This window comes from Elgaria multicarinata, chromosome 4, assembly GCF_023053635.1.
Source record: "Elgaria multicarinata webbii isolate HBS135686 ecotype San Diego chromosome 4, rElgMul1.1.pri, whole genome shotgun sequence".
Taxonomy (NCBI): Eukaryota; Metazoa; Chordata; class Lepidosauria; order Squamata; family Anguidae; genus Elgaria; species Elgaria multicarinata.
The window spans coordinates 26,307,770-26,334,279 of NC_086174.1; the positions used below are offsets into that span (position 1 = coordinate 26,307,770).

The 26,510-nt window shown below is 42.2% G+C and overlaps 1 protein-coding gene across 2 annotated transcripts in view; it reads right to left on the reverse strand.

The window, feature by feature from the left end:
• PLEKHH2 (pleckstrin homology, MyTH4 and FERM domain containing H2) overlaps window positions 1–26,510 on the reverse strand; it is an 81,757-nt gene that overhangs the window by 12,309 nt on the left and 42,938 nt on the right. For both annotated transcript variants that reach the window (XM_063123986.1, XM_063123987.1), the window contains exons 14-23: window positions 23,922–24,008; window positions 22,392–22,550; window positions 15,278–15,358; window positions 13,423–13,602; window positions 10,019–10,127; window positions 7,215–7,327; window positions 6,335–6,514; window positions 4,056–4,153; window positions 3,652–3,829; window positions 670–825 (exon numbers count right to left, since the gene is read on the reverse strand). In XM_063123986.1, coding sequence (XP_062980056.1) covers window positions 670–825; window positions 3,652–3,829; window positions 4,056–4,153; window positions 6,335–6,514; window positions 7,215–7,327; window positions 10,019–10,127; window positions 13,423–13,602; window positions 15,278–15,358; window positions 22,392–22,550; window positions 23,922–24,008 — 1,341 coding nt within the window. The remainder of the gene's footprint in view (window positions 1–669; window positions 826–3,651; window positions 3,830–4,055; window positions 4,154–6,334; window positions 6,515–7,214; window positions 7,328–10,018; window positions 10,128–13,422; window positions 13,603–15,277; window positions 15,359–22,391; window positions 22,551–23,921; window positions 24,009–26,510) is intronic.

A 26,510-nucleotide genomic window follows, 5' to 3' on the forward strand; every position in this document is an offset into this window, starting at 1 on the left:
CATGAGGCAGAATACATTTATTCCAAAATATGCCAGAAGAGAATCTGCACAATTCTTGTTAGTTCATTTTACTGCAATAAATCACTGGAAGGATGCATTCCCATATAAATTCACTTGGCAGTAAAGCCCATTCAACTCAGTTGAAAGTGTTAGTAAACAGATACATGTTTTGGCTATTAGGATGCAATCTAGCCAACTGTCACTGAAATCAGTGAGAGTTAGGACCACTTTATTACAACTGTGTGACTCCCCCTGGAAAATATTCTGCATGACAGGTACACCACACAGCTGCTACAGCATATGTATGCAAAGGTCTTTCCCCATCAAACTGCTATGATATGGAAAATCTGGATAGCAGCACTGTATCCTATGGGGGCCACTAGCATAGAATTTATAAGCTGTCATGCTACTACCATCATGTACGACAAAGCAGTCACTGAAAATCTTCACATAAATCCTTTACTCAGTCTTCCTACACTAGTCTTCAATGAGCTTTATTAAACCATCTTACATGCCAAAACACTCCAGCATTTGTTTTCCTATTTTCCTTCAACAGGCATCAAGAAAAAAAAATGAAACCGATTTAAATAAAGAAAAAGTTTTATTTTTAGAACTCAAACATCTGAAAAAGATATTTTTAATATTGAGCTCATTAAAAGAAATGTTCACCTTGATGTTTCCTTGAAGACAGTGTTCTATATCCTTCCCAGAAGGATCATCAGTAAACAAAGCAAAACCCGACTGGGCTGGTTTCCTCATTCCTGTGTCTTGATTGAGTGTGTTCAGGAATTCTTCCACTGTGGTGGAAGCATCAAACCCAACGACCTAGATAGAAGAAATGAAACAACATGAAATAAACTCTCACAAAACTTGAGCATTAGATTCTGAAGAAGCAGCCGTCATGCTGAAAATATTGGTGCATACTGAGTGTTGGACAAAGGCACCTTTTATTCACAGAACATGTCCTTGAAGGAGCAGATGATTCCTGTCATTAATGGAAATGCACCTTTGGATCCAAACCAGTCTTCTTTCTTTCTTTCTTTCTTTCTTTCTTTCTTTCTTTCTTTCATTTATTACATTTCTATACTGCCCAATAGCTGAAGCTTACTGGGCAGTTCTTTATTTTAATAAGGTTTTTTAAAAGTAAGAATAATTTATCCAATGCAATGGTGCCAAATAATTTAAAGACACACATTTCAGTAAGTGCATACAAACTTACAAAAACAAGCAAAAAACAACCCCCAAACAGCTATCACTATACTATAGAAGTTCATTTGCCATGTCATTGAGAGACATTCCTCTCCAACATCCAGGTCAGGGAAAGCTGTTACTGTAGGTGTTGCAGCAGAACTATTATTATTATTATTATTATTATTATTATTATTATTATTATTATTATTATATTTATATAGCACCATCAATGTACATGGTGCTGTACAGAGTAAAACAGTAAATAGCAAGACTCTGCCGCATAGGCTTACATTCTAATAAAATCATAATGAAACAATAAGGAGGGGAAGAAAATGAAAACAGGCACAGGGTAGGGTAAGCAGGCACAGGGTAGGGTAAAACTAACAGTATAAAGTCTGCACAACATCAAGTTTTAAAAGCTTTAGGAAAAAGAAAAGTTTTTAGTTGAGCTTTAAAAGCTGCGATTGAACTTGTAGTTCTCAAATGTTCTGGAAGAGCGTTCCAGGCGTAAGGGGCAGCAGAAGAAAATGGACGGAGCCGAGCAAGGGAAGTAGAGGCCCTTGGGCAGGCAAGAAACATGGCATCAGAGGAGCGAAGAGCACGAGCGGGGCAATAGTGTGAGATGAGAGAGGAGAGATAGGAAGGAGCTAGACCGTGAAAAGCTTTGAAGGTTAACAGGAGAAGTTTATATTGGATTCTGAAGTGAATTGGAAGCCAATGAAGAGATTTCAGAAGCGGAGTAACATGGTCAGAGCGGCGAGCCAAGAAGATGATCTTTGCGGCAGAGTGGTGAACAGAAACCAACGGACTGATGTGAGAAGAAGGAAGGCCAGAGAGAAGAAGGTTGCAGTAGTCCAACCGTGAAATAACCAGTGCCTGAACAAGCGTCTTGGCAGAAGAGACAGACAAAACTAGTGCTGCTTGACTGATGTTATGACATGATCCATGCTTCCCCTCCCCAAAACTGTTTTATATATGAAAAAAAATATTGTGCTTTTTTGTTGTAGGAAGTACCAATTTAATATCGTTGCTTTAAGCTGGGAACATTGGGCTAATCTACACTGAGCAGGATATTGCACTATGAAAGTGGTATATAAAAGGCAGGAGCCACACCAAGCAGGATATAGCGATATGAAAGCAGTATATGGTATGTGTCAATGGGCCCCTAAAGTTGTCAGTGCACTTCAATACCACTATAAAGCAGTAGTGTGGCTCCTGCCCTTTATATATGGCTTTCATACAGCTTTCATAGTGATATATTCTACTTGGTATAGATTACGCCATGATGAGGGAGAAGCACTGGAACTGCTAGAAGGCATGTTTTTATTTAGCAATGTGAAGGTAGGAAAGAGACAGGGCATACTCTACTGGCAGAAAAAAATGTTGCTGCTACTTTTAGATAAGTTTTGATAACTCTAATAAAGAGTCAGTGCTCCTGAGATATTATGAATAAAGGAGCTACATTGGTTCAGATAGATCTCCAAAGGGATCTCTCGAAGCTTGGAGACTGAGCATCCAAATGCAGATGTGGTTCAATGTAAGCAAGTGTAAGGTGAGGCACATTGGGGCAAAAAACTCCAACTTCAAGTATAACCTGGTGGGATCTGAGCTGGAAGTGACTGAATAAGAAAGATCTATGAAAATGTCTACCCAGTGTGAGGCAGCTGTAAAGAAGGCATTATAAGAAAAGGAATTGAGAATAAAACTGCCAGCATTATACTGCCTTTATACAAATCTATGGTGAGACCACACTTGGAATATTGTGACCAGTTCTGGTCTCCACACCTAAAAATATATATTATAGAGCTGGAAAAAGTGCAGAAAATGGCAACTAAAATGATTAAGGAGCTGGAGCATCTCCCCTATGATAGAAGGTTACATCAGCTGGGATTGTTTAGCTTGGAGAAGAGGAGGCTGAGGGGAGACATGATAGAAGGGTACAAAATTATGTATGGTATGGAGAATATGGATAGGAAGACATTTTTCTCCCTCTCTCAAAATACTAGAACCCGAGGTCATCCCATGAAGCTGACTGGTGGGAGATTCAGCACAAATAAAAGGAAGTACTTCTTCACACAGCGAATAGTTAAATTATGGAATTCACTACCAGAAGATGTAGTGATGGCCAACAATTTGGATGGCTTTAAAAAGGGTTGGATAAATTCCTGAAGGAGAAGGCTATCGATGGCTACTAGCCGGAGGGTTATGTGCTATCTTCAGTATCTGAGGCAGTAAGCCTGCATGCACCAGTTGCTGGGAAACATGGGTGGGAGGGTGCTGTTGCACCATGTTCTGCTTTGTTGGTCCCTGGTCAACAGCTGGTTGGCCAACTGTGTGAACAGAATGCTGGACTAGATGGACCCTCGGTCTGATCCAGTGTGGCATTTCTTATGTTCTTACTGTGATGTCTGCCCACCACCATGGTAGCTTATCATACATCATTTTGTGCTTAACGCTTACCTGGTATATGCCATTCATGAAATGCACTGGAATACTAAAGGGTAAAGAATGATGGTAGGGATTTCTTAGAAGTGTGGAAAGAATTTCCATTCTTGATGGTCTGGCTTCTCTGTCACCATTCTGTTGTGTTCTTTCTACACATCGTTGACAGTAAATTGCATATTTTCCAAATTCAGTTCTGTGAACACAAAACAAGGCTTCATACCATGAACTCAAAACACTAAGGATTTCAACAAATGTTGTTTCAACATATAATGAACTTGCTTATTATGTCACATTACAGTCTATCCTGTATCTGTAGTCCCATCTTCCACTAAGAATGGCTATTTAAGACAATTAAATGCTGGCAAATAAGTGAAAGTAATCCTTTAGCCTTAAATGTTTGATATTCCCAAAGCATATACCTGGAATCTGAATTCTTTTTCAAGTGAAGTTTGAGGAGCCAAAGGAATGGGTGCTGTGGAAGGAAGAGTCCAATGCAGAGTGCTAAAAGCTGCCAGGCCTGGTCAAGAAAGAAAAGCATCATCATTGTCTTAAGTTTATTTTAGAACCAAATAGTTTCCAAGCAGAAACAGGTTGTGCATATAGTGGACACTGAGCAGCTAGAAATCCATGTCTAATGAGAGGGGAAGCAGCAGACTTCTTCCAAGAGAGGCCAGATCTGGAGTAGAATGGGAGCCCTTAACCCAGAGGAAAGGGCATGCAGAAAATGGAGATGTAAATCATCATCATCAATTTATACCCTGCCTTTTTACAAAATATCTTAGGGTATTCACAAGCCTAGGGTCAGGAGTATGTTTTGCTCCAAACTTATATTATATTTCAGTTTAAAACTTTCTAGTTTATTTTCAAAGGATGTTCTTCAAATGAATCAGTAGACTATAAGCCGGCAGGGAGGCGAGGCGACAGCGCGCTAACATTAGCACGCCCCACCCCGCCTCCTAGACGGCCGACGTTCAGGGACTGAGGAAGCCCTGCAGCATCGGCCATTTTTTTGTTGTTGTTAAAGGGGCCACGTGCGCCCCGAAAACTCCGGAGAAGGTAAGCCTTTTTTTTACTTAAACCCCCCCATCCGGTCCTGATCCCTTCCCATGCCTCCTGCCCACTCTTTCCCCTCCCTCCCTCACCGTCCCCCGTGTCGCCCGTGCGCCATCTCCCTCCATGTCGCCCGTGCTCCATCTCCCCCCCACCGGGATCCCCCCGGCCTGATGGGCACAGCGCTGAGCGCTGTGCCCAGTCTGTGGCTTTTTGCGGCTACTTGCGAGGCGAGTAGCCGCAAAAAGCCACGGCCCTTGCTAGACGTTCCGCAGTCCCGGCCTCAGGCCGGGGCTGTGGAAAAGGCGCGCCATAAGCAACTTCGCTTATGGCGCGTTAAGGCAGGCTTCAGTGCGGCCTGGGCCCGGATTCCCCTGTGCGTCATCTGGACGCACAGCAGGGAAACCGGGTCTCAAAGCGCGCTAAGGCCTGGTCTAGCAACGCCCCAGATGTAATGGTGTCCTACGGATAAGAAAGGTGGCCTACTTGTTCGTAACTTGACTTTAGCAGCCTATTGGGTGTTTGCTTGTCACACACACACACACACACACACACACACACAAATTGAAAGCCCTAATTAATCTGAATAATTCTTAAAACTGAGTAACGTATACAAAAATTGCAAGAAGCCATATTGGTCCATTAGAAAGAACAACCACAACAGTAGTTTTATTCAGACCAAATGAAATGTCACAAGACATTAAGAAAGCAACTTGCCTTTTTCATCACTTGTGAAGACGGGATTGAGCATCGGGGCCTAATACTCTTCTGCTTGTGCACTGCTTCAGTGTTTTGTTTGTGGCTTGTATTAAATCAGAGTTTCCTTTTAGATCTGAAGCAGAGAACTCTGGCGTAATGTCAGCTAACAAGCCATCTTTTAGTATTTAATAATGTTAATAACCACAATAAAAAGTAATTTTCCAACTGTATCAGTTTTGTACAAATGGAAGTGTGCTATGGATGAGAATATCCCATGTAGTTTTCAGAGTCAGATTAATTATCTCTATAGTTCAAAATTACTATAGAATAGTTTTTCCATTAGCTTCTCACTTTAGACTGTGGTAATATAAAGAAGTCTGCAACTATATGATTTCAGCCTTTGCAAAGTTACCTGTGTGCTTTATTTATAATGGAGTGTGCAGAATAATACCAACATTGGATCTTAGATGGCATGCTTCAATTAACACTAGGGAGTTTAGAGAATGGGGAGAGGGTTTATTTATTTAGAATTATCTTTATTATTGTGTTGTTTCAGTGTTTTTAAGATTGTGGATCTATATGCAGTTTTTATATTTGGTGTAATGTACATATTTTAATGTGAAGATATGATTATAATATTCAGTAACCATAATACTTGTAGTACTATTTCCATGGAGGAGGTGAATTGTAAGATAACAATGCTTCACTTCAAGCATCATTTTGACACTTCAACTCCCCTCCTTTTTTGGCTTCTTGAAAATTAATAAGACCCAAGTCCTATTCATTTGCATTTTAATTATGTCTGTTCCCATTATTCTACTGAAAGCAACAATACAGTGCCTACATTGTCGTCTTCTGATTTCCCATAGTACATACTACTATGGTGGTGGAAACTTATTGTCAGTCCTTCAATATAGGTGTAACATACTTTGCTCGAAGTGGTTAGTACCTGAACAGGTCCGATCTGATTAGGTGGCTGCCGTCTTCTTGTCTGCTTAACTAACTGGCAACAGATTTCATTCTGAAGCTCTGGATGTGTGAGACAGACTTGTAAAGCACTTTGGGCCAAAGACACGTGATAGTCAATGGCAGGGGAGTCCACTGCAGCATTTATAAACAACTGGCAAGTCTGCAAAAAGATGATGATGATGATGATGATGATGATGATAATAATAATAATAATAATAATAATAATAATAATAATAATTCAGCTTTGGATTTTAAGTTTAAATAAATCCTATTTTGGAGGAGCAGATTATCAATTTAAGTTGCAAAACATATTAAGAAACCACTACACTTCTAAGGACAACACTTGTAAGAACAAAACCTGATCAACTTTGGAAATGGCTGACTGCTACATAGACAGGAGGCAGTCAGTTCTTCGCTGCTTGTTTATTCTGCTGGCTGGCAGCTCATGCCACATCTCCTTTGTCCCCAACCAGAGGTTCTTCCACCCAGCTGCATCAGGGGGAGAGGTAAGACAGCAAAGCCTTCTCCAAACAAGTCTGAGTCAGAAGAACCCAGAGAGGTTCTTCAGTGAGGCAAAATCACAAAACTGATTGATAAAGGAGGGAAGGGCTCTTAAACGCTTTAATTGGAGCAGCGATTTTGCCTGGACCACTAGATGGCGACGAAGACCCACCTGATGTACTGTTTATATGCACAAGAGAAATGCTCAGTTTAGCGTAATGAAATTTACTTGAGTAGACGTGCATAGGATACAGTGTAATTCTGCACCATTTCAAATAAAATATATTAAAGGGGCAAAACCATTTCCAAAGAAGTCATTATCATTAATTAACAAAGAAAAAATTACAAAAATGGTTTACCTTAAATAATTTTATAGCTTCCGTTTGCAGAGCTTCAGATGGGAGGGTTGTAAGAGGAGATGTAATTCCATCTTTGCTGTGGCAAAGAGTAGGATGTCTCCAAATCTGAGAAGCTGGAAGGAAAAAAAAGAGTGTCACTGAAGCTAGCCAAAATTTATGGATCTTGTAAACTAGCATCTTGAACTGAACACAAAGGGCAACAGCAAGCCAACAATTCCTATCATGGAGCACAGAAATAATGTGTCTCAATGCTCAATTCCCGCCTTCTCCAACATGGAACCCTTGGGGGCTGGACATGTTGGTGGGCACGCCCCCTTGGAGGACGGACATGTTGTCCTCCTTTTTGGTTTCCAAACTATGGTCACCCTAAAATAGATAAAGATATATGAGGCATTGCTGGTCATTTGAAAATGAATGGCATTTTACCATGAAGAACCTTGATGGTGGGCCTTCTTTGTTTTTCCACCCTCTGGAAAAACTCCCTCATGCGGCTTGGGAGGCGGAAAATGTAACATACTTTAAGTGCCTCCTGAAAACACATCTTTTCACACAGGCTTTCCCTGGGCTGTAACTGATGCTGAGTTTATTTTGATTTTATGTGGTATTTTTTAAAAAAATTAAAGCTTGATATTATATTTTGATCTGCTGTATTCTATGGTTTTGATTGTGAATTGCCCAGAAAATTTCAGCTACAGGGCAATGTAAAAATGTAATAGTTAAATTTTAAATATTAAAAAAGTTAGGGTGGAATTCTATGGGTTGCGCCCTGGGTACTCATAAGCCCCTGTGCTCATGAAACCAATTGCCTAGGGAGGTCATGGGCTCTCCCACACTAGATGCATTCAAGATGCTGCTGGACAGTCATCTGTCAGGTAAGCTTTAAGGTAGATTCCTACATTGAGCAGTGGGTTAGACTCAATGGCCTTATAGGCCCCTTCCAATTCTACTATTCTTTGAGTCTTTGATACCCTTCAGATATTCTGGATTACGACTCTCATCATCCCTGAGAAATTGTCCACAGCCCTTTCTACACCTAAAGATTATCCCAAACAAAAGGAGGGATCGTCCCTGCCTGCTCCTGGGATCCCCTGCGTGTCATTTAGATGCACAGGTATGATCCCGGGACAATCCCGGGGAAAAAGGCAGGTGTAGAAACGACCCATGTTGAATGGCTCATGTAGACTAAACAGCTGGATGGCACCAGGTTGGAAGAAGCCACTCTATTCCATTAAAAGGTAAAAAATCAGCCTTTAAAATACTATCAGTCATTTTATTAATGTAATATTCCATTTTAATGACACTGGGGGGGGGGGAAATCATTCTACACTTCTAACAGGTGAATACAAAAGAAGAGGAGAACATTTTCTCTATAGCGTAAGAAAACACTGGTATATATAACTATCTTGGAAAAGGATATATTTCACATAAGGTGAGCTATATGGATTTATTTTTACACCAATATTTGCACAAAGAATCCTGCAGGATCACAAATATGCTAAATCCAGCAGGACTGATTTCACATTTTCCACTGTACTCTTTCCTCGTAGCATTGTAACATGTATAACAATTAGAGCATGTGTAACCATTTAAAAAGTACTATTCTAGGAAAGCAGCAATGCTTCCTAAATGCTATTTTATTTCTTGGGAATGGTAAAAACCCAAATAAAGTACACACTGATTACTTAGAATGTTAAATAGTAGGAGGCTTCAATGTGTACTATTACAGACTTTCAAGGGCAGAACTATCGCTGTCTTTTTGAGAAATGTTAATATGCCCCTGCTGTGTTCCCGTCTAGTAAAATCACGATGCTACTGACAGTGTCAAGAGTTTAAAGCTTTGATGAGTTAATTAGGGCACAGATTTTCTATCATGTCTAACTATGGCAGGTAAGTTGAAATGCATTTTTAAATAAAGCCAAATCGGGATATGTGCAAACTAAAACAAAGATTTTGATGAAGTCCCTTATATCATGATTTCATTCAAAAGGAATAGTCCAATGCTCCTGATCTTGCCCTAAAAAACATGAGCTACTTTGTACATTCAGAGGCTTGAAGTTCATATTTCTGCAGAGCTGTCCACAGAGATATATCGTGTATACATTTGAACAATTTAAGACTGTCATATTGTGGGGTGATCATATGGAAAGGAAGACAGGGCTCCTGTATCTTTAACAGTTGTATAGAAAAGGGAATTTCAGCAGGTGTCATTTGTATGCATGCAGTACCTGGTGAAATTCCCTTTTCATAACAACAGTTAAAGCTGCATACAATTGATACCTGCTGAAATTCCCTTTTCCATGCAACTGTTAAAGATGCAGGAATCCTGTCCTCCCTTTCACATGGTCACCCTATCATATTGATTTTATGGTCTAAATTAACCATATCTATCAGATTACTAAGTAACAGCAGTATATGTTGTATAAGAAGTTAATAAACAGCAACAAAACATTGGAGACAATTGAAAAATTAGTCTGTTTTTAGAAATGGTTTGGCTACAGCATACCATAATTATTGTGATTACCACAGCTAGAAAAGTGTTGTCACAATCACGCTGCCACCATATATTGGCACTATCTATGTACAGTGGTTCACGCTGATGTTTCCCCTTGCAATAGCCAAGGATTTAATAGTAGCTCTGAATAAGCAAGAGGAGTCTGTATTTGTGATTTTTTTTTAAAAAAAGGCATGCTTAGAATAGCAGCTAATTAGGTTGCTTGCATATAATTAAAACATGCTAGGTTTAGGAAAACTATACATTCTGATAAAAAGGAATTAGTATTTTACAATAAAAGACATTAACTTACTGGGTTCCCCTTCAATATTTAACAATTTGCATACAAGCTGTTCAAATTCTGTCCCAACATTTATATTTGTGCTTCCAGCAGCAACTGTCAGGTGATAGAGCCAAGTGTCCTAGGAAATAAAACATTTTATAAATTTAACTTTTATTAATTAACAGGAACAGTCAGACTTAAACAAAAATTACACAAACAATTGTGGATCAATGTACTTTTAAACAGAAGTTTTATATTAAAAAAATAGTTAAAATATACTACATCCCTACTTAAACGAAGTATTTCTTAAAATCTCCCTTTGTTTTACTTTTAGAAGGAACACCCACATGATGAATACCATGGGTATGTACAGTAATTTAGAGACCATACAATAAACACTTAACTTGAAGAGGGGTTAAAATTCACCACAATAAAGTATAAAACAAAACAATCTGTCAGTTAATCCTAAAATGTGGCCACCATTTAATATGGTTGCTGTCCTGGGCTTTCCACTAGCTAACCCTCAGCTGACTTTGCTCATTCCTATTATACAAAAGATAACATGTATATCAAGATAACCTTGCAATCTTATATACACTTAGCTAGGAGTAACCCCATTGAACCTAATGGGACTTACATCTGAGAAGAGATGCACAGCATTGTGCTGTCAATCACCTGTTTTGCAAACAATTTGTTTGTTGGACAACTGCAAACCCAGGCACATTGCTAGTGATGAGGAAAATACAAAATTGAGTGATAGAAAATATACTGACCGGGTTTGCATAATCACCGTGGGTCAAACCAACCATGCTAGGTGCCATTTGCCTAATCACTGGCTTGCTGTGTTATTCAAAACAGAGGGTTGTTTCCCCCTCCAACAAGACAGCATAACAAGCCATGCTTAGGCAGGTGATTAGGCAAATGGTGCCAAGCACACGCAATGGTTTAAACCCTTATTTAACCCACAGTGATCGTGTGAACTGGCCGACTGTGAACAGTAGCCTAATTGTCACTATGTAACCTGTGGTGTGTGTGAACACAGCAGTAAAAAAAGAAAAAGAAGAAGAGAAAAGAACCATGTATTAAATAGAGGAGCGTGGGCCTAAGCAGCCATCTAAAGGCAAATGTGCAGCAGAAAAGAGAAACTATTTTTTTTACATTGCAGACACAGCCTTAGAAACTCATTAGCTGAGTTTGGACGTCACTTTAAGCCATGATAATAAGCTACTGTTATTCCTCACACTATCAGACAAATAAGCTACTCTGTGTAATTTGACTCGCCTCCCTGCCCTGTTGAGGTGCTCCCATCCAATCAGTGGTGCTGTTTAACTGTGCTGGGAGTTTGCAGGATTGGGACAAAAGTTCATACAGAGCCTCAACCAGTCAGGAGGCACCCAATCCACCATCAAATCTTCGTGCATTTACTCCGGAGGAGCAAAAATCCCAAGTGCCCCCCAAATGGGGAAGTGGCTAGAAAACTAGTGGCTTTGCAGAATCGGGACCAAACTCCACACTCAACCTTTCCTAGGGGCTGTCTACACATGACGGAGGAACAGGTTTTCAGCCACTGCTGGGCTTCCCCATGATGCTGTGTTCTGAAAATGTTGGGAATTTACCCCAACTTTTTCAAAGGGAGTGACATCAACAAGGCACTTCCACCATGTAATGTTGCTCTGCGGCCAATCTGGGGCCATCCCAGGGGCAGAGCCTGGTGGAAGGTGACCAGCAATTGATCACCTTCCACCAGGGAAAGGGGGGTGGCGGCTCCGGACCCACATGGCCACCCAGAAACCCTGTGCTCCCTCCTTGGTGTCAGGATTATTCAATGATGCCCCGGGAATAGGGAAAGTAGGGGGTTGTGGAGGGAGGTGGCGACAACCTGGTGTTGTGAAGGCAGAGGAGAAAAATCCCAAGTGCCCCCAAAACGCAGAGATGCCTAGAAAACTTCAGGAATGTGTAGGATCGGGACCAAACCGCACACAAAGTCTCTCGTAGTTGGGAGGCACCTGATCCACCATCAAATCCCTGTACATTTACTCAAGAGGAGCAAAAATCCCTTGAGCCTTCAAAAGGGGGAAGTGGCTAGAAAACCTTGGGGGTTTGCAGGATCAAGACCAAACCTCATACCTGCTTGCTCTACAAAGGAGGCCACGATGCACTATGAAAACCCAGTGCTAACTGTGAAAGCAGTGAAAATCCGAGAAGCACCAAAAAGAGGGAGATGCCTATCACACCTTCGGGGTTTGCAGAATTGGAACCAACCTTGCTGGCTTGGCTCCTAATCAGTAAGCAGAGCAACAAATGCTTTGACTGCTCTTGCTGCACAGCTCTGTAGCCAGCTAAAATAACCCACCATGACCACCACACGACACATTCACTCAAGATGGGTTAAGTAACCCACTCTGTAGACTGTGGGTTATCTGAGTGGGTTATTTAGGCCAAATAAGCCATTGTGGGTTTAAAAAACTCCTGCCAGATGACACAATAACCCATGGCTTAATTAACCCCAAATTCCTGTCGTATGTATCTATAAACAACTTTTATATACTTTTTCCTAAAGCTTTTAAAACTTGATGTTGTGCAGACTTCTACTGTTACTTTCTACTGTTAGTTTTTCCCTACCCTGTGCCTGCTTACCCTACCCTGTACCTGTTTGCATTCTCTTCCCCTCCTTATTGTTTTACTATGATTTTATTAGATTGTAAGCCTATGCGGCAGGGTCTTGCTATTTACTGTTTTACTCTGTACAGCACCATGTACACTGATGGTGCTATATAAATAAATAATAATAATAATAATAATAATAATAATAATAATAATAATAATTGTAATCCCAGAGTTAGCGAACAACCCAAACAAATTCTAAAAAATGTTTGAACTTGCTTGAAGATTATTTTAACAAGATTATACTCTCTCCTGTGATGGTGTTTGGATGTAACACTAAACCAAGAATGAGCCTAGCCTCCTCCTGGACTCATGCGCTCCCCACGCCTTTCCTTCTCCAGTGTGGCTGCAAGGAGACTGGAAGCGTATGCTTTTGTTTTAGAATATCTGCATGTCATCCAAACCCTAAATTGTGGTTTAAACTTAATTATGGTTACTTGAAACAAACCACCTTCATAAGCTATGATTTGAAGCTGTTTTGTTTCATCCAGCCACATTTAAGATTAGCCACACCTTGTCCGGATTCAGATGACGTGTTAAACTGTGGTTAATCTAAAATGGGCGTAAACATTCCTGAACTACTTCTTGCAGCCATGCCAGAAGAGGAAGGGAAAAGTGCATGAGCTCAAGGCTCACTCTTGCTCATTGCCGTAATACTAAAGTTTAGAGTTATGTCTGAACTAATCCAATGCCACTTAGTGTTCCCTTCAATACACATTTTTCTCAGTTTACTACGTTGCAAAAACATGGGGACATTATACATCTGTTACCTTCTCATGTTTGGATCCTATAAGAAGATAAGTGGGTCCTTGTTCTTTAGGATGGATGACAACAGTATAATGTGTTGATAACAGGCTACGGCCACTAGCCTCATAATCTTCATCTGAATCACAGGACCGATCAACTTCTTCAACTTTAGCCTCCCAAAGCTTTATCTGTCCCAAAGGAAACTAGAAGTAAAGACAATAGCTAAGGTCAAGAATGAAACATTCATATTAGTTTGCATCAAGAAAAACTGATAAAAAAGCATGGTTTTAATTTTGAGATCGCAAACTTTATTTATAAGTCAAATCAGTGATACTAACGTTCAAATTAATATGATCATGATCAGGGTTTTGCTAATGGAATAAGCTCAAATATGGTTGTTTCTTTGATAATGTGGATGAGAACAATACATCTATGTCCGAGTTGCCCACGTCTATAATCCTCAAAAGAGGGCCTTTTCGGTGGTGGCCCCCCGACTGTGGAATGATCTTCCTGATGAGGCTCACCTGGTGCCAACACTGTTCTCTTTCAGGCGCCAGGTCAAGACATTTCTCTTCTTCCAGGCATTTAATAGCATTTAACAACGCTAAGGTTTTTTTTTAACGGCCCCCAGAACTGTTGTTTAAATGGATACTGTTGTTTTTATACTGTTGTTTTTGATGGTTTTAAATTTTTTATATTCTTAATGTTTACTGTTTTTAACTTTTGTAAACCACCCAGAGAGCTTCGGCTATGGAGCGGTATATAAATGTAATAAATAAATAAATAAATAAATAAATAAACCATGTTTGCTGAATGCAGCGCAATGCTGCTCCAAGAACTGTGGCCTAAACTGCTGCAAGGAATGGGAAGTCAGGGCAAAACTAGACAGCACAGGAGATGCGTGATCACCACCAAAATAGCAGCCCACAACTGGTAAAACAAAACACATGATATCATGTCATCATGCCCTACTTTCCTTCCTCTAGTCACTTTCAGCCAACTCAGTGGAATGTGGATAGTTAGAGTGCAGTGACGCAAGTTCACATACTTTATTTTACCAGATGTTATCAGCAAGTGAGGAGACAGAGGAGCTGTGCTGCTGCCCCTGAAACAACAGCCCACATCTACTATAATTTAATTCCAACCTTAGAGATCCCATCATAAGAAGAAAGCAAATTATTTTTTAAAGGGTCTACTGAAGGCATTTTGTAATGTGTGCAAGTTATTGTCTGCATTATCTATACTAAGCTCAAGAAACTGGGCTGCATTTATAGTTATATATCCAGCTTAGTACTGCTGTTGCCACTGTCAGGGTAACAATTTTTCACATTTCCTATCTGTGACTTCTTTTTCCAGCCAGAATTACAGTTTCAAATTTGGATTATGATTTTCCCATAATAAATTCTGAATTTATGACATTACCTCTGTGTAACCACTCACACCAAAGTTAATTAGAGGCAAAGTGCTGAAAAGCAGGGCAGATAGTACTGTAAAGTAGCCAGATGAAGCAAATGTTAGCAGATAGACAGATAGATGCCACTCAGGTAAAAATAGTGATTGATCATAGAGGAGAAATGGTGCATTTTCAGCACCTTTTTAGAAAAGATGGAGGAAAGACCTCAATCTCGAATGATGAGAGATAGAAGAATGGTTGGAGAGATGGAAGAATGGCTGGGCAGGTCACCATTACAAGACTTTTGTCTCAATCAGCTCTAGTGAATAACAGTCTCTAAAGTACAACATAGAAAATCACAAATGCAGCATTCAATAGTAACAGATCATGGAATGAGATACAGACTGTGTCAATTCCTTGCATCCTTTCTGCAGTAAATTAAGTGTCAATTCAATTCTAATTCCTCCTTAGGTCAAAGAACATACCTTATCTTCTTGACTGCGGAAATAATACAAAGTTTTCCCAACCAGCATACACCACACTCTCTTGGAATATCCATGTTTTACCTAAGTAAATTAAAGGATGCCGAGTTTGTACATAGTAGGAAATGCAGGTTGCTTACCTGTAACTGTAGTTCTTCGAGTGGTCATCTATGCATTCACACATATGGGCTTTGCGCCTGCGCAGAGACCAGACCGGAACCTTCTATAGCTGAGTGGAACGTTTTTGGCGGGAACCCCTCCCCCACGCTACCGTGCATGTCCATGGGGTTCCCGCCCTTACCTCAGTTTACAGGAGTCCGACATTGTGCCCCCATAAACATGAGTGTAAATAAAATAAAGTACATTCCACATATAACTGTGTCATTTATAAGTCTCACACCACCAAGTGGGGATGGTGGGTGGGTTGTGTGAATGCATAGATGACCACTCGAAGAACTACAGTTACAGGTAAGCAACCTGCATTTCTTCTTCGTGGTCTCTATGCATCACACATATGGGCGAGTAGCAAGCTGACATATATTTGGAGGTGGGTTGGTGCATCATCTGAAGATCTCCGAGAGCACTGTCCTTCAAATGAGCAGTCCTGCCTCGCATGGGTGCCCAAACTGTAGTGCCTAACAAACGTGGATGGAGTGGACCACGTTGCAGCTCTACAAACTTCTGTCAAAGGAACACCTCTGCCGAAAGCCACAGATGTTGCGACGGCTCTGGTAGAATGAGCTGTCACAGGTTTCACCAGCTCTAGTTTAGAGATAGAGTAGGCAAGTTCAATTGTCTCTACAATCCAGCGTGACAGACGCCGGCATGAAACAGGGAGTCCCTTATAAGGCTCCCCATAACAAATAAACAATTGCTTTGTTGTTGTTTTTGTTGTTGTTGTTGTTGTTGTTTTTTTTTTTTTTTTTTTTTTTTTTTTTTAAATTCCCTGTCCTAGCCTTGTAAAAGGCAAGAGTTCTCCTTACATCAAGTGTATGTAAAGCAGACTCTACAGGTGATGTAGGATTCGGAAAGAAAGCTGGTAGAGTGATATATTGGGACAGATGAAAAGTTGACACTACCTTAGGCAAGAAGGCAGGGTCTGTGCGTAACACAACCTTATCTTTGTGAAAGATAGTGTAAGGAGCAACTATCTTGAGAGCTCTAAGCTCACTTGCACGTCTAGCAAAAGTGATGGCTACTACAAAGACAGTATTGAATGTTAGAAGCCTAAGGTCAGATAAGGCCATGGGCTCGAAGGGCTTCTTTGTCAATGCCTGTAACACCACTAATAGGCTCCATGGTGGAACGATACTCTTTACTGTCGGTACCATATTTTTAAGCCCTTTTAAAATCTCCTCGATGTTGAATGCACAAAAGGTGTAAAACCCAATCATGCCTCGATGAAAGACGTAATAGCTGCTAAGTGAACTCTGATGGAAGTGAGTTCGAGTCCCTGCTGATAAAGTGTCAGTAGGTATTTGAGGATTAACGCTAAAGGGCAAGATTCAGGTGCTTGATCGTTTTCCAAGGCAAAAGTTTGAAATCTTTGCCACTTTGCCGCATAAGATTTTCTTGCTGAAGGCTTTAGTGATGCCAAAAATATATGGTCTACAGATAAATCTTTGATACGAGAGGAGGAGTGGATGATATCCTCCATGCCATCATCTTGAGGGTCGACGGGTTTGCGTGTCGAACCCTGCCCTGGTGTCGAGACAACAGTGTCGGTATCGGCGGGAATCTGATGTAATTCCCGTCCGACAGTCGAAGGGCGTGGAGAACCACGTCTGTCGAGGCCACCACGGTGTGATAAGGATGCAGTCCGACCTGTCCGACTGGATTTTGGCCAGCACCTTCGTCAACAGTGGAAAACAGAGGAAAGATGTAAAGAAGATTTCCTTTCCAGGTTCTGGTGAAAGCATCTCCTAGCGAGTGCTTTCCTCTTCCTGCTCTGCTGCAGAACCTGGAACAAGCTGCGTTTTCTTCGGTAGCGAAGACATCGACAGCAGGGAGGCTCCAGTACCGAAAGAGAACGTCTCTTACTTCGGTATCGAGCTCCCATTCGTGGTCGACGTGGAAAGACCTGCTGAGGGCGTCCGCGATGACGTTTTCATTGCCCGCTACATGGGTCACCGTCAGGTGAGTATTTCTCTTTATGCACCAGTTCCAAATCCTGAGTGCCGATCGATTCAGAGGATGAGACTTTGTCCCACCTTGTCTGTTGATGTACGCCACTACTGTGGTGTTGTCTGTTGCGATCAGGACGATTCAGCCCTCGATCAATTGTGAAAAAGTTCTTATTGCATTCTCCACCGCTAGCAGTTCTAGGTGGTAGATATGATGTTCCTTCTGGGAAAGAGGCCAACGGCCCTAAGTTGTGAGGGAGTCGCAGTGTGCTCCCCATCCGATCAACGATGTATCCGTCGTGATCGTTACCGAAGGAGTGTTTCGAAGATCGAAAGTTCTTAAAACCCAGGCTTGCAATATTCTCATTCTAAGTCTTGCAAACCTGATGACTGCATCAAGCCTAATAGCCTCTGAATTGTCCATGCCGAAACCTTTCGGCGGCTCTCAGTAGCGATGGATAAATCTTGAAGGGTGCTCACTCTAGTCGAGGGCAGGTATGCTCTCCCATCTCGAGACGATAGGGTTACCCCTATAAAGTCGAGCTTCTGATGTGGGGTCAAGATGGATTTCTCCTCGTTGACCCACAAACCCAACAAGTCCAACAGGTTGAGGGTGGTTGAAATGTCGTTCTGGAGCGTGCAACTGCTGTCCGCTACCAGAAGCCAATCGTCCAAGTGTAGGAGCTGCAGAATAAAAGTAACCGTTGTCATACGGAACTTCCTTGGAATGATGAATTTGTTTAACTGCTTTAAGTCCATGATCGGCCGAAGACCTCATATTTCTTCGGGACCGTGAAGTAGCGCGAGAAAAAACCCTGGTTGAGTTCCTCTGCGGGTACGGGAGAGATGGCTCTCTTCGATAGCAGAGGTCTGTACCTCCGGAAGCAGAGGAAGGGATGGCGCCGTTACTTTCACCCCCGAAGAAGGAGGAAGGACATCGAGCTCGATGGCATACCCCGAGTTGATGATAGTGAGCACGCAGGAGTCTGATGTTATTGACTGCCATTGATGGTAATGGGGAAAGGGAGGTGGACGTGGGACAAAGAAGTCAAACTCGCTGCTTCTTGGTGAAGTCAGGCTGACGCTTGTCTTGTTGAAATGTAGACTGATATGGCCGCTTACTCTGGAGTTGTTGTTGTTGCTACCTCTGTTGGCTTTGATAGTAGGGCCGCTGCTGTTGTTGTTGAGCAGGCGGTCTTGTTCACCGTCTCAGCTTGTATTGGGCAGGCTGAGCAGAGAAACTTATTTTCTTGGCTATTGTGCAAGCCTTGTATATAGAGTCCAAGGTCTTGTCCGTCTTGCTATTAAACAAGCCCTCGCCATCGTAAGGCATGTTCTCAATCCTGGCTTTGGTGTCATGAGCCAGATTAGCGGAACGGAGCCAAGCATGTCTCCTCAAGGACACGGGTCCCATCATCGACTTGGAATGGCAGTCAACTTGGTGTCGCGCTGTCGACACTTGCTGCCTGGCTATGGCTGAAGCTTCACTTTGGAAGACTCATGCCCGCTCTTTTTTGTCCTCTGGGAGATGTTCACATAGTGATCCTATTTTCTCCCAGAGGAAGAGCTGATATCGTGCCATGGTAGCCTCGTAGGCTGATGCCCAAAGAAGCAGAGGAGTAAATCCTCCGGCCCGTAAGGTCCAACTTTCTGCCCTCTCTGTCCACGGGTGCAGAATGTGCCTTCTGTGAGCGGCCTTGAGCCGACTCCCTACGATCGAATTAGGTTTGGGATGTTGGACCAGAAACTGTACATTTTCTTCTTAGACTCGATAGAGGGTCTCTAGCCTTTACGATGTGGCTTGAGTCATAGCCGGTGTTTTCCAAAATAATTGAGCCATTTGCTTTAAAGCATGTGGTGCTGGATCACCAGTCCTAATGCCTGAGGCATTCTAAGCATATGGTCAGAAGATCTGACCATATCGTCGGAAGGGGAAGAAGGGTCGTTGTCATGAACCTCATCTTATGGTGAAGGCATCGATGGAGTAGCCGACAACCCCAATTCAGAATCCGATGAATAATTTTCTTCAGGCAAGGATACTGTAACCACCTGGAGGTCTACATGCTCCGTCGGTATCGTGGTAACCGCGGCAGTCGATGCCGATGGCTGTGTACGGTGTCGAGGCGTCGACACCGTGGACATTGGTGGGCGGGCGGTGGAGGCAGCGGTAGATGATGCAACGAAGGGTGCGCATAATACTCTTCTTGAGGGTACTGGTGGTCACCCTGGAAGTGGGCGATATCGATCCCATTCATAGTCGCCACATACTGATTGGGGATAAGAGTATTGAGAAGCTCCTTCCCCTTGACGCCTTGGAATGTGCCTTGGTGAAGGCGGTAGAGGGATTAGTCCCTGAACCTCTCACGGCCTGGTAGGCTCTCGGAAAGAGGCCGCTGAAACCGAATCCCGCAACTCACCCTCCGATAGACTGGGAGGGTGTCGGTACCGTAGCCATCGGTAGCGGCTGGAATCTCGATACCGAGGGAGGCCTCGGTATCGAAGCGGTCGGTATGGCAGGAGGAGTAGAGTGACTCCTAGCCGGTTCCGCCGCTCCATTTCCGAAGAAAATTTGGGAGTCCGGGCCTTTTTTGGAGATTTTCCTGGCCGCGGAACTCGCCAGTGACCGTCCAGGCGTTAGGGGTATCTGAGCCCTATTAGCCGCTCTGGAATATTCAGGCACCTCAGTGCAACGGTCATCAACGGACTTACTGGCTGCCGTTTTGTCGATCGTCGAAGATTGGGAGTCCGGGCCTTTTTGGAGATTTTCCTGGCCGCGGAACTCACCAGTGACCGTCCAGGCGTTAGGGGTATCTGAGCCCTATTAGCCGCTCTGGAATATTCAGGCACCTCAGTGCAACGGTCATCAACGGACTTACTGGCTGCCGTTTTGTCAATCGTCGAAGATTGGGAGTCCGGGCCTTTTTGGAGATTTTCCTGGCCGCGGAACTCACCAGTGACCGTCCAGGCGTTAGGGGTATCTGAGCCCTATTAGCCGCTCTGGAATATTCAGGCACCTCAGTGCAACGGTCATCAACGGACTTACTGGCTGCCGTTTTGTCGATCGTCGAAGATTGGGAGTCCGGGCCTTTTTGGAGATTTTCCTGGCCGCGGAACTCACCAGTGACCGTCCAGGCGTTAGGGGTATCTGAGCCCTATTAGCCGCTCTGGAATTCTCAGGCACCTCAGTGCAACGGTCATCAACGGTCTTACTGGCTGCCGTTTTGTCGGTAACGGACTTACTGACTGCCGTTTTATCCATAGTAGGAGCCTCCGTGGCTCTGAGAGCTTTTTCCCCCCAAGATGGAGGGAAGTCGTCAGCTCTGCTTTTCCTCGTTTGTTTTGTAAACGACATGCAATGATGGCAGGCCTCAACGATATGGCCTTAGCACAAACAAAGGACAAAGAGGGAGTGTCCGTCAATAGGTGGAAGCTTGGCCCCACACTTCACACACTTCGTAAACGGGGCTTCAGCTGCCATACAGGCCTCACGCGACCGAAGTCGCTGAGGAAAAATATCTACAATATATATATATATATATATATATTTTTTTTTTTTTTAAAATAAGAAAAGTAGTAAGAAGAGTCTTAGAAAAAGATCGAAAAACGAAGAAGATCGTAAAAGAGAAAATAAAGTTAATAAGAAAAACGCTAGAGGTTCGGTTAAACAGGTCTGTGCACAATGGCGGACGAAGAAGAACTGAGGTAAGGGCGGGAACCCCATGGACATGCACGGTAGCGTGGGGGAGGGGTTCCCGCCAAAAACGTTCCACTCAGCTATAGAAGGTTCCGGTCTGGTCTCTGCGCAGGCGCAAAGCCCATATGTGTGATGCATAGAGACCACGAAGAAGAACCAAGGTACTCCTTAATCGTACTGTATTTTAAGTACACAGTGGACCATTTTTAGGAACAGATATGTTAGAAGACACTAAAACCAGGGAATTAAATTGATATCTAGATTCAATATCATCCACATCTACATGTTAGTTCACATCTTCAGATACATCTAAAAAGTTGGTGAGTTCCTCAATAAGGCTTTCTTTTTAAAAAATGCTTAAAATTCTAATTTTCAGTAATGAATATGTCTGGGACACAAAGTAGTTTTTATAGTCCAAGGAGCTTCATAGATCTTTACCCAAAACTGCCATTATATTAGCTATCTTCCAGCATTAGCTATCTTCCAGCATTTGCTAAGGAGGACAACTTTAGTGATTAAGTAAAATATTGGTGCCAAAGCAGATAGCAGTTTCTAAACAGCGCTTTTCCTCAGGCTTGCAGCAAGGAACAAAAGGATTAATCCAGGCCTACTGTGATCCTGATAATTATCAGTTCCCCCAGTTAATGTTATCTGCACTTTAAAAATACAAAGATGCATTAAACGTCATGTCTACTTTGGCCCCAATAATTCTCCGAAAAAGCCAGGGAGTATTCCAAGCTTTTCCAAGATATAACAGAAAAAAACTAACCTTTGGGATCATGCCAATCCAGCCTTCACCACCAGTAAACACCCCACCACCACCACCACCCCAGTTCCTATGGAAGCTCACAAGAGGCATAGGAAACAACAGATCTCATGCACCCTGGTAGGAAATCCTGCAAGGCCTTTGCTGTCTGCAGTAATCCCTCCACCAGCAAGAGTAAGTTTGAGGGATGCTGCTGGCTGATAGTGGCAAACTACTACTACTACTACTACTACTACTACTTCTTCTTCTTCTTCTTCTTCTTCTTCTTCTTCTTCTTCTTCTTATTATTATTATTATTATTATTATTATTATTCCACCTTTTGCCCAATACTGAGCTAGGATCAAATTTAATAGGAAGTTCATATTCTCAATCCCTCCATTTTTAAAAGATTTTCAGACTATTAATATACTTGAAACTTGATATCAATTCTAAAATCCACCACCATCTCTAATTTATCTCCTAAGACAGAATGGCTAATTTACAAAAGCAAACGTAGAAGAAGTAAAACTGGGCTGGAGAGTAAGGATCTCTACCTTAGTAAGCAAACCTTTCATGGCTGGTTTGACATCGGGTTGAATGAAAAGTGGGCTTGCAGCTTGCACTTTAAGGACATTCTGCAGTACTTTGATCCATTCTTCTAAGATGTTTGGGGAATCTGCAGTCAAGTAATAAGTCCGTTTTTCAGTTGTCAACTGTAAAGGGATAGAAGACATAACAGATTATGTTATTGAGATTGTAAGCCTGTGGGCAGGGACTGTTAAGAAATACTTTTGTAAGCCGCTGTGAGAGCCTTTTTTGGCTGAATGGCGGCATAAAAATCCTTAAATAAATAAATAAATAAATAAATAAACAGTGAATTGCAGTAATATATATCCTTCTCCTAGCCACATACTACTCATACCTATAGTTACGTATGTAATAAATACAATCTGAAGTTAAGCTGGTTTCACTTGGCGTAAATGAGAAAGCTATTAAGTATTTCAACTGAACCAATAATTCTGGGCAGTATGGAATTGTAATAAATAAACAGATGTAATAATAAATAAATAATTTACAAATACAAACTATCAGTAGGTATTTCAAAATTCTCAAAGTAAATTCTTAAAGTACTGTTTAATTTCAATTAGTAATGTGTATCAGAAGTAATTTAAACTTCCTACTGAACACGAGCCTCCTAATTCACTTTCGAAGACATTTAGAGTCTGGCCTTAGCTAGACCTAAAGTTTATCCCGGGATCGTCCTGGGGTCGTCCCTGCCTGCTCCCGAGATATCCTGTGCGTCATTTACATGAACAGGGATGACCCCGGGACAATACCAGGATAAACCTTAGGTCTAGCTAAGGCCTCAGATTCAGAAGGCTTTGCATTCCCCCATGACCTGTTTCGCATGCCACAGCCAATTCCTGAGTTGTTTAACCCAAGAATTGGTGGGGTGTGCACGGGAGCAAGCAAGTGCACTACTTCCTGACTGCTCACTACTTCTCCTTTCAATTAAGCTTTCATGACATTCGAACACGGAAACTCTGGGGTTGTTTCTCAATTAAACAGCCCAGAGTTATGCCAATAACAAACCATGGGTTGTTAATTGAAAACGGAAGCAGGAAAGAATCAGCATGCTCTCTCGATCCCATGTGCTCACAACCCATGGTTAACAAACTATGGATTGTTTGATCTTGTGAACTGGGTCCTCTCTCCAGTTCAGTATGACAAGGGGCAGGAGCAGATTTGGGGAAAAGGATCATTGCTTCATATTGCAATAATCCCATGGCTTTATACTGAAATGGTTTTGAGGAAAAGACTTTAGAGCTTTGCTTCCCTTCCATTCTATTGTCCATCAAATTTGATGAGACTCAAACTAGTAACCAAAATAGTGAGCAGACATCAATCTGAGTTAATCATCATAGCAGTCTAAATCTTCTATGACCACATACAACAAAATGCATGAGTTCTATTGAAATGTCACTGAGTAAGACAAATAAAAATTCATTTTTCATGGTAAGTGTTTCTTTTGAAATGGAGAGAGAAGGCCATCTTCATTCAAATACAGTTAGTTAAGGAAGCACCTGAACTGTCTGTTTTCCATCACCTCTCACAATACGGCTGGATGCACTTAGTTCAATTTGGCCTTGGGGTTTTCGTATTACATCACTCTATAGGGGAGAAATGAGACCAAGGATTATTCACATACAGTAAAGAATGTCATTAGCAGTGTTACACATTTAGGATTGGATTATCCATGAACTGGCACCAACCTTTAATTTTGTTCTTATGACCTCATAGATTGATTATTATAAGAGATGTTGGAGCTGATGAATCTCATTGAATGACAGCATTTCGATATAGCTATTTCAATATATTTATTTATTTATTTATTTAATTACATTTATATACCGCCCCACAGCTGAAGCTCTCTGGGCGGTTTACAACATTTAAAAATAGTAAACATTAAAAGTATACAATTTAAAACCACACACACACACACACACACACACACACACACACATAAAAACAGTATAAAAACAACAGTATCCATTTAAATGACTGATTTGACTGATTACAGATATATTAAATGTTTTAGGCCTTTATTTATTTATTTATTTATTCCATTTATACTCCATCCTTCCTCAAAGTAGCTCAAGGTGGCATGCATAGTCCTTCACTCCCCCACTTGTTTTACTCTTACAACTACCTTGTGAAATAGGTTAGGCTGAGAGACAGGCATTCAGACAACCATACCTTGGCTTAATAGGCAGAAATTATTTACAAGCCTTTGGCCCATGTTTGTAGCCCCTTCTCTCTTCCCTTCGCAGTGTATCAATGAAATGTGGAAGTCTCCAATTCGCTATACTTTCCCATTTCATCCAAATGAGGAAACTATGATTGCAGCTTTGGAAAAAAACAGGTTCTTAAACTATGTTTTGAAGTTGATTTAGTTTCATTGAGACACACTACAAAGGAGGAGAGAATTGGCTGCACGCATGGACAAATGGGAAATTTGAGTTATCATGAAATGTCCTTTTGGTCAGTGCAGGGTGGACCCAGCGGGAATGGGTTAATTCCTCTCCTTCATGAGAAGGCAGCACTAAAATACAGATGCACATCCCACCATGAGAGGAGAAATTTGCTCAATCGCAGGAGTTGACTTCAGCTGTATGTCTTTTTAAAAAACTTGCATGAGAAAAAATGTGAATAGATAAAGTCACTCTAGACATAACCCAAAATAAAGGCAACTTGCCCAGAAAACTAGACCAAAGAGATTAAAGAAAGAAAAGAAAGAATCATAAGATATCCTATGTCCCTAGTGGTGGACTGCACAAACATGATATGCTAACGTCCATTCACCCAGATATACAAACCAGATCAAACCTGAGCCAAGGAAGGGATTGATGGGTCCATCTTTTGCTGACCAGAAGAACGCTTCACAGTAAGTTTGACTTTATGTTTTCTGTCAGCAGAGGATGGAGCCAACAGTAATGAGATGTCTAATAGCACCATCCCAAGAATAGGGTGGGAGAGCAAAGTTTACAACACCCTTTGTAACAACTGATGTCTGAAGGATGCATCTGCCAAAGCATATTTATTAATCCTATAGTGGTGGGCAAAGATGGAAGGCTTTGCCCAAGTAGCTGCTTTACAAATATCCTCCAGAGGGACCTGAGTGTCAAACTCTGCCAACGTGGCTGCTGCCTGAACAGAATGAGCTGTTATGCCACTTGGCAGTAAGCAACCCTGATACTGATAACCATACCCAGCTGCTGATTATCCCCCGGACACTTTTCTACCCTGAGCCCATGATTTAAAGAAGACAAACAGGCTATCTGATCTCTTTAGTACATCTTATATTTGGAGAGACCTATGAACATCCAGTTTAAGCCACCCCTTTTCCTTAAAATCTCACGGGTGGGTGGGCATGTGGGGAGGGGGGCAGCAGCTGCAAGGGGCAAGACTAGAGAGGAGGCAGGGCAGCTTGCTGGCGTGCGCGGAAGCCTCAGGTAAGTCCTGCAGGTCGACGGGTAGGCGAGTGGCAGGGGTGCATCTGGGAGCAAGTCCAATAGACTCATGGTTGGCCTCATGCTTGGCTTTTCCAGGAGCCCACGGAAAAGCCAGAAAAGTATGATACTGAGCAATAAAGTACTAGCGCGCAGATGGTTTGTGAGAGTCAAACTCTTTATTTTTTTGATAAAAAACTTGGGAAGAGAACTGCAGGCTGTGATAGGGTGTCCCCTGGAAAAACCACAGCACATTCTTGCTGACCTTCAGCAGTAGTTACCTTGGGTTGGCTACACTTGAGCACATCTGTGAGGACAGTATTGGGGAGAAAGAGACCATTTCCAAATTAGCTGCCAGAATTTGCCTGAGTGATGCAGAGAGATTTCCTGCATGTGGGTTCCTTTCCTCATAACTAAGTGACATGCTTGACTCCACCAGTGAGTTGCGATGGCTTCCTCAGTATGGACAGGCAGTAGCAGCAAGGGACAGAGTCCTGTTCTGCCTGCCTCCTCCTGAGGAGCTGTGGCAGAGGCAAGGAATGCTGACAGCTCAGTTGCATCAGGTTCCCACTGATGTGCCTGGCGCTTCGGGAACCTCCAGGCTGCCCCGTGTCTCCTCACCTCTCCCTAGGCAAGCCCAGCCCAAAGTTAACCCATTCTTGT